General features: G+C 35.9%; 1 protein-coding gene across 1 annotated transcript; it reads right to left on the reverse strand.

The window, feature by feature from the left end:
- Positions 1-832: 832 nt before the first annotated feature.
- LOC108214597 (protein NEDD1) lies at positions 833-9,436 on the reverse strand. Its single transcript, XM_017386692.2, has 10 exons — positions 9,026-9,436; positions 8,793-8,905; positions 6,765-7,025; positions 6,536-6,640; positions 6,239-6,304; positions 5,835-6,056; positions 4,486-5,052; positions 1,881-2,489; positions 1,438-1,617; positions 833-1,365 (listed from the first exon to the last, which is right to left on the reverse strand). The coding sequence occupies exons 1-10, from the start codon at positions 9,171-9,173 to the stop codon at positions 1,258-1,260; spliced, it is 2,379 nt and encodes a 792-aa protein (XP_017242181.1). The 5' UTR covers positions 9,174-9,436; the 3' UTR covers positions 833-1,257.

Genomic DNA, 9,436 nt, shown 5'->3' on the forward strand with positions numbered 1-9,436 from the left:
ACAGCATACACATGCAATCTTCATTCTATCCAGTGTCGTCAACGTAAACCAATCTTCATTCTATCCATTGTCCTCAACATAACTACTGTTCAAAGTTATCTTGGAAATCTTCATTCTATCCAGTGTCGTCGAACTAACAACTACATTTCAAAGTTATCTTTATAAAAATTCTATATTTACCATCTTCATTATGTGATTTTCTTCGAATTAATGCAAGGCTTCAGAAGTCAAGTCCCTCCCAGGAGATGTGACTAACGAAAAGACTTCAGATGTCCCTTTCTTAACTAAAAAACAAACTCTTCAGAGGTCCATCTTTTAAGAATAGCGGCAATTTCAACCATTTATACTAAATGATCTGCAGGAGCTGGATCAAATAATTTTAATCACTACAGCCTACACATGCAAGCTTTTCATGCAATTAGGGTACAAGTTTCACAATCTTACCACGAAATAGACCCATTTTATTTTTTTGAAGCAATCAAGAAATAGATTTATTACTCAATATGCTTTGCACCATTTAGGACAAAAAATGCATAACCAGCAGTAATTATGGGAAATCTAGGGCAGAGAATATATAAGACAGTCCATAACAGACAGTAGACCCAAAACTGATGTAATAATTGGCAATATATACAAAATTGAGACCTGGAAACAAATGCCGCCACAGCAAAATTCAGTTTTATCACTAGAGCTCTGACTTCTATGGAAAAACCATATATGTGAACATATCCCTGGCATTCTCTTCAACCAAAATAAAATATATACTGTACCTGACATTTCTTTTCATGAAGAAAAACATACCAAGAACTAGCACAAAATTATTATACACAAAGACAGCCAAACATTTCTTATATTGAAGTAAAAATTGTGCTACACGAACTCTCAGTTAGATGACAAATTATATCACCTAATGTGCAATGTTCCAAAATTAAGCCTATAACATAGCTGCAGTAAATAATATAAGGATTCCTTTCAAGCTTATAAAATAAATCTGTACATGAGGCTTCTAACGGAGGGAAGGTCCTGCCTAACCCAATCAACCACATCTACACTAATCCTAAGTCGGCCATGTGTCAGTTTTTCTGAATGATTTTCCATTTTTTTTACTCTCTCAAATACAATGTTGAGTGGAACTTCCATTCCACTTAGAGACCATTCTCTTCAATCAAAAATAAAGACGGCAAACAATATAAAAATTACTCATCAGGCAGATGGGAGAATTAGCTTACAATGACTCTGCAAATTGAGGCTAGAGTATCATAATAAATTGCGAAGCTGCTGTGTTTCTTTGCGTAGTGATTGAACTTCTTTCATCAGTTCTGCTTGGTTTTCCAGGATTGAGTTCATTACGCTACTTGTCTCCATCTGCATTTATTTGACAAGTTAGATCAAATAACTAGAGAAAAAACTGAACCAGTAGAGTTACCAGATTAGTACCTCCTGCATGTGGAACTGTCTTATAATTTCTATATGAAGATTTCTCATATCTTCGTGAATTGATTTCTGGAAGGAAGCAAGAGTTTCTTCTAGAGTGCGTTGAAATAGTTGTAGGGTAAAGGAACTCCCCTGCTGCGACTCAGACTGTGGTATAGGTTTTTGGGTTTGTGTAATTCCACCCTGCCAGAAATGAAGAAACTAATTAGAAACATCTAGAAAATATTTCTCAGTCTAATGCAATGAACATCATAACACGTCTCTTATCAGTTGCATTTTAAGCATTAAAAGCTAATAAGTAATGCTGGCCAACCAAGACTTACTAGAAATAGCCTTCATGATTATATCAAAAAATATCTCTTGATCCACAGGCAAACAACTTATGGCTAATTGCAATAACAATTAAACTGTGATTAAAAGGTGCAAACCATCTGATAATTCCATACATTTAGGGACGGAATATTTCCAGCTTCAGCAGCAAATGAAACATCAGATCTGTACAACATGCTACTCACAAGTTCTTCTCTAGTTTCAGTCCCTGTTTTCTTGATTTTAGGTGAACCCACAGACATTGATGCACCCTCACTGAATGATGGAGTGGTGCTAATTCTCTCGGCATAACTTGAGAATCTTCTTGGAGGAAGACTTTCAAGGTTAGCCTGCCCTGGAATTCCTTTTGCAGTTTGGGAAAGAGATGTAAAATTGAAGGGAACATGCTCAGATAATCCTACATTGGCGTCTTGATTTGAAGTGATCTCCTTTGTCCGTAAATTTGCCAAGCCAAGTTGTGCATCTACTAGAGAACTCGTACTCATCTGGCTTGAAGACAGACTAAGATCTTGCAATCCAGAAAACATTGATCCCGAGGACATACTAGTAGACGAGAGTGTTGCAAATCTAGAAGGAAAGGCTGTAACTGACTGACGTGCATGATTGAATTTATCAGACAATCTCTCACCACCCCAAGCTTCAGGAGGAGTTATGGAGGAAGAGTCACCACTCATCGAAGATGTAGGAGTGGATATCAACTGTGAAAAGGAAGAATGGTCGTCGTCCTACATTTCAGTGTAGATTAACATTAATTATTGAAGACTTTAAAGAAAACCGGCAAAAATTAATTTGAGGGATCAATGGATCATGAAGGGAAACAAAAGAGCTTAGACTATAACTTTGAGTTGATACAAGCAATTATATGTTACTTCATTTCTAGTGTATGAAACTCTAGTTCATTTCCAGTGTATCTGTTGATAAGAAGACATTATAACTTAAACATGAGTGCATAAAGACATGCCTTATAAGTTACCCGGACTTGGGTACGGCTCTTCGACACGGGTGCAGATCCAAGTGTCGGATCCTCAGTTTTTTTGAAAAGAGATTCTTGGATGTGAGCCCGAAATCGGACACAGGTGCGGGGACTCGGAATATAAGCTTAACATAAGGGAAAAAAATATATGTTCTTAATCCATTTTACATCTTAAAAAGTATGTCTGACTAGTGTCTTCTACCAATTAAACTTATACATGTTATATGTGTCATATCCGGGTCACAAAATCAAAGGATAATATAGAAAAGGTCATATGGACTTTGCTCTTTACGAACAAGTTGTTGTAAGGTCTATTATATCATTCTAAACTTTAGGCTATAAGATTAAGTGTCCGGTTTAGATATGAAAGACCCGACTCAGATCCTCTACCCACACCCATGTCATTGAAGAGTCTGGATAACAGAGCATGCCTTTGACTAATTCAATCAGTTGGAGGAATAACTAGGTGGGTTTTGTGTAAATTTTTTTTGGAGTCCTACTATAGTTTGCCTTCATGAAAGAATTCATTTTTAGTATATAACTCTTCACTGAAGCTGCATGGGTTGTAGTTTCCCCTTCATTTTCACCGGGGTAAATTTACTCTTCAGAAGATGAAGAGTTAACACAAGATTAAACAACAGGCTCCACATCATATCCATGGAGAAAAAACTTAGTTCACAAATAATGAATTCTTTTTAGTGACTTCTCGAACTAAAAAACTTCTCTTTTTAATGCATTGAGCTGTGGATTCGGCATTTAAATGGTTTATTTTACAGTAATTTTTAATTTTTTACTTTTTAAAATAATTTCAAAATAGAATTTAATGTAATTGTCAGAATTTTACATTTATCTATATTTTTAAAATTAATATTGCAAAATTTAAAATTTAATATGTTGCTGGTGGGAATCGAACCATTGACATTTGTTTGAATTTCTTGTAGTATTATATCTACAAGTCCACATCAATCTAAATTGAAAATTTTGACAAATGTCATCAGAAAGGGTAACCAAAACTGAGGGTAGCATACCATGATACCAAAGTACAAATTATACCTATGTTCAGTTATTATAATTAATAGTATAGACAGATGGTATAGTGGTCTTTAGATTTAACAATGAAAGAACCCAACTAGAGTATTACTTTTTCTACAAATCTTGTCATTAATATTTCCAGTTATACCCCCACTAAATTTCTAAAGATATAAACCAAAGCCCCACTGATACTTTCGCCAACAGTTCTAACAGTCTAATTCTCATAAACACAAATTATTACTTGCCTAGAATGTATCTTAAAATTTTTAAAGTTGCGTACTGAACTTAATAATTTCTCATCATCCAAGGCAAAAGCACAGATACTACCATCACCTAAATCAGCACCCAAATCCACAGCTCAATGCATTGCAGCCTTTTAGTGACTTCTGTATAATTGTGTTTTATCATGTCATTACCTCTTTACTGGAATGATGTTCATTTTTGGCTTTTATTTAATGTTGATAATCTGTCTAGATCTTTTCTGTAAGATTATAGCCATTGTTCATTTCTAATGTTTGATGCCAAACAGGGGTAAAGAACAGGAAAATTAAGATAATAGCCATTATTCATTTATAATCTTCAATGCCGAACAGAAACAAGAACTGAAAATTCATATATTATGTTTAATGCCAAACTGGTAAAAAAACATTTGTAATAAAACAATAAAATTGTCAAGAGTCTGTGTGTGTGTGTGAGGGAGAGAGAGAGTAGGAAACCTGCTTGGAATTTAAACCAGAACCAGATTTCCACTCTGAAATCGGATGAAGATCACTATTCCCTTCCTCCGGCAAAGGAAATCTTATTGATGAAGGAAATGCCAGAGAAGATTTCCTATCATAATTTTTCCTAGTTCCCAAGTTGTCATCCCAGAGCTTATCAAGAGTTGGTGTAATGGGCTTGACTTCCTGAAGTGGGGAGAATAGATCCATTTCATCCTTTAAGTTGTAAGAGCGAGTTGCTTTTAATCTACCTAGAGCTCCACCGGCCCATAAACTACTTCGAAGTGGTGATTCGTCTGTGGAAGGGAAATTTAAAGTGCTCGACATAGACCCAAAACTTCCTACTGAGGATGATGATTCTGGAGAGGGACCTGGACGACCCAAAATCCGAGATCCTGATAATGTTGAGGATAATAAATGGTTTGAAGATGACATAGAAGGAAGCGGGTCAGGCATAAGTACAGAATCATCTACAGAAACTCCCAGAAGAGCAGTGTCCGCAGTGCTATTATGTTCGTTAACAATCACCGGTTTTGATCTTTGCCAACACATACTTGTGACTGCCTGAGGATCATGAAATACATTACAATTCATAAGGGGAGGGAAGATGTAAATTGAAATATGTTAGCACGTCTGAATTGCTTAGAGCTTTAATGCAGATTGCAACTAAAATTACAATCACAATTGTCACGCACTGAAAAAAATAGAAGTAAAAATGATAATAATTTATAAGAGAACTCCAAATAGTAATGACATCAGCAAGAACATTAATGCATTACAACAAAAAAAACAACTATTTGGTAGTAATCCCCACAACTGCTGAACTAAGTAGTGTAAGTATCATAAGAATAGTGATATTAGCTAATGTAAGGATCATAGGTTCTTTATTTTTATTCTAGAATCTGATGTGGGAAGTATAACTTGTTGTCTTACATTTGTAAATTTGTAAATTTTTAAGGAAAATGAAGAAACTAAACATATATAGGTTATAGGTTTAATAATCCTAGTCTTTAAGACTAGTAAAAGGTTTTTACGTAGTTTTAATCGGATATAAATTTTCACCTGTAGAACGGTTTACTTATTTTTTTTAGTGAATCTTCTTCATGTTCGAGTATGTACAACTGTTATATCTTTATCCGTTGTTTTATTATAAAACTTCAACACCAAGGATAATAATGTGTTCAAAAAATAAGGAAAAGAAAGCAAGCGTATCAGAAAACTAAATTAATAATTAATAATATCTAAATAATTCAATAAATATATATAAACAATGAAAAATCACATGTTTGTGACACATTGAGATACCCAAATAAACATATATATGCATAGCACTGGAAGAGGCTTGCCTCAGAATTTCCATAAGCACGAAGAACAGTGAAAGGTTGTGGCTTTCCACGGACATCATAAAATACCACTCTCCCACCGCTTGTTCCAGCTGCCAATATGTTTCCATCGTCTCTAAAAGCCAATGACGAGAAAGGTGCCTCATAAGGAATGCAAGACACTGGTCTCCGGCTCCCTGAATCTAAAGTGTAAAGCTTTTTGTCCAGACCAATGCTGGCAATTACCTGCCTCAAATACATGGAAGCAAAATTGAGGAACAAAGAGATGATGCATACAATCTCACGTTAAATGTACACACTAATTTTTATATTTGGTTAACTGCTAAGCATGTACTAAATGACATGTATTTGCAATATCCTCTTTCCATTAACAACGATCAGAAAACAAACACCAAGATAAGAGATACCTTATCATTTGTTGGTGAGAAACTGACACCAGCAGTTGGTGCAGAATGCTGCTTCAGCCAAGAAACCTATAAGTTGCAGAATGATAATTAAAACCAAAAAACTAAATCTTCTTAATACAGAAGCTAATAGCTATTAATCTAAGATCTTCCAGCTATCACAGAGGAAAGATGAGGATTCTAGATGGGAAACTTCCAACCTTACAAAAAATAATGGTGGTTCCTCAAAGATGCTACAAATTATTGACGCTTCACCAAAACAAAGATGCATAGCTATGTATTAAAACTCCAACAACAAACCTTTGGGCTACGAACAGTTGAATCCCATAGATGAATAGATCCATCATCACCAGCGGTCACCAGAAGGTGACGGCTGATCCGAGAATAATCAAGCACCCTAAGAACCTGGTCTCAAATCATCAAACATACATCTAGCATATCAGTGCAAAAAGGTACAAATGCCAGAGACTAGTGTAATTTTTTTTAATTAGCTCATATGAAAGTCTGAAGTAGAGAAAGGGATAGATACCTGTCCATTAGGATCCTTTAGCTCAGTTGCTCTTGCAGCAGAAGCAAGGTTGTGTATTATGACATCCCCGCCAAGACTGATAGAGGCTAGGTGTTCGTCTTTGCAATTGTACATTGCACCAGTTATGGTATCAGTATGTCCTCTTAACCATTTGATACAGCGTTTTCTCTGCAAATCCCATATTCTTACAACCTGACCGCTCCCCCCAGAACAGATGTATCTTGATCCTTTGTTGCTAAAGCTAATACTAGAAATAGACTCCTGTAAATTAATTAGGTTAAAAGATTCAAACATAAAGAGAAATAATGTCCTGAAAAGCTAAAAACCAAAGTTTAAGACTAACATACAAAATTTACTAGTTAAAGTGTTCGAACTTGAGCCTTCTGTTCTTTCTAGCAGAGGTGTAACAGTGTCACTTAGATGCTTACTTACTTTAAGACACAAACACATTTATCCTGTATATACTATACTAAAATAAACAATAATACGGGTTAATGCTCTATTTCATCACTCTACTGAACCAAAACTTTCAGTTGGCCTACCGAGTCAAAAAAGTTTTCAGTCAACTAATTGTACCCTTTAAAACTTTCAAATAGGCCATTCCGTTAGTTTCTGTTGAGTTTTTAACGGAGACATCAGCTGTGAACTTCCGACACCACAAGCTAACGTTACTTCCCAGCGATTGCAATCTTCTTTCCTTTCAATGTCCCGCAGTTGTTCTTTGTTTGCTATTCACACAGCATTGTGAATAGCGTTGTTTGCTATTCACACATGTCTGGAAAACTACATTTTTTTGCGCATGATGTAACCTCAATACCATATGGTATGGTGACTGTAAACCATCCTTCATCGTCGACGTCCATGGCGGCTTCCTTTGCCGCCCTCCGTCCATACTCATCAAACTTAGGCTCACAACGCACCCAGTACAAATACAATACACACCCAACCATTCCCCTCTCTCTCTTATGCATCTTTGCCCTCCAATCTCCTTTATACTTCTCCAATTACCACCAGGAACCATCGCTAACAACGCTCCATGGTGGCCTGCAACCTCTCCTCCAGCTTAATTTGTACCCCCCGTATCACCCTCTTCACGACCCAAAACCAATTAACCCCTCAATTGCACAAAATACTACCAGAAATCAGAAGCCCCCAATTCAAACACTAACCCTAGTTTAAGAACCCTAATTTTTATAGCTATTTCGGGTAAAGTTAATAATTCTGTTAAAATTAACGTTATTCGTTAAAGTCAAAGTTGTACTTAACGGCGCTGAAATATTTTTTAAACTTAATCTCGTGATTGAAAGTTTTTTGATCCTTTATTATTTAAATGAAAACTTTTTTGACTTGGTAGGCCAACTGAAAGTTTTGATCCGGTACAGTGATGAAATAGAGCATTAACCCACAATAATACAGATATATGATGCTACTTTTCTATACTAGCTAATTTACATAGTTTAAGTACTTGTCTAAACATAAAAGCTAGCAACTAGTGTTACAGTTGCAATCCCGCAGATACAAATCATCACTACTTTAACACTACAATTTACAAATGACAGGTTCTATTAAGTCCAATAAAGCTATACAGTAATCTCTCCTTCATAGTCCTAAGTTATCTTATTACAGTGTGTTTGCCCGGGCTTAAAGCCCTGTCTTTAAGTCATTTTCGACTTTTAAGCTGAAAAATGCCTGTTTGTGTAATAAGTCAGAAGTAGGCTTAAAGTTAGAAATAAGCTAGAAACTAACTTAAAGCAAAAAGTTAGTGTGAGGTACTTTTTTCGGTGACTTACTTTTTTTTGATAAAAATAATTTAAAGTCATAAATTACCCAAAAATCATTTATATTTTTATTATATTTTTAATAACTCATAAGTCATTAATAAGCCAAAATTACTCAAACAGAGCATATCATATTAACTTAAGTCACTATTTTAAACCAAAAGGCCTCTGTAAATTTATTCCTACAGAAATTTAAAACAGTAAACAAAGATTAAAAAACACAACATGACCCCAAGTTAAAGTCACACACCTCGATATTATCACTTCCTTCGTTGCCGGCCAACGGAATCGTCCCCATACTCTGTCCATTTCTCCGCCACAGCGAAATCTTTTTATCGTCTCCCGCACTCGCCACAACCAAATCTACATCAATCACATTCCGAATCAAAAACACCGTAACTCAACTCAAATTAAATCACATTATAATCAACTAATCAAATCACACATACTAGAGAGAGAGAGAGAGAGAGAGAGAGAGCTCACTAGTATGATTCCACTTAACAGAATTGACTTGAAATCCAGGAGAAGGAGAGTAACTCAAAGAACACCGATCGCCGGACTCGGCGGACACATCGAAGAGCTTGACGGTGTCGCCGGCGCTGGCGGCGAGTAACATCGCCGGATCGTTCATTGTAAAGGTGCGTGTAAGTATAGGTAGAGAGATTTGTATGTATAGGTTGGGGTGATTGTAGAGTGAAGAGTGAAAAGTGTGTGTACTAATTTGGGAAAGAGTGGTGGGTGATGTGGTGGATGATAGTGATTATCATTTTTGATACTTTTGAATCATTTTTTAAACCCTACCCAAGAGACGAAGAATGAATAGAGAGATTCAAAATTTGAGTGCGGGCTGGAGTTGAGAAATATGGGTTTCGGGTTGACCCGGTAATTATTGAT

Source organism: Daucus carota, chromosome 3, assembly GCF_001625215.2.
Source record: "Daucus carota subsp. sativus chromosome 3, DH1 v3.0, whole genome shotgun sequence".
Lineage (NCBI taxonomy): Eukaryota > Viridiplantae > Streptophyta > Magnoliopsida > Apiales > Apiaceae > Daucus > Daucus carota.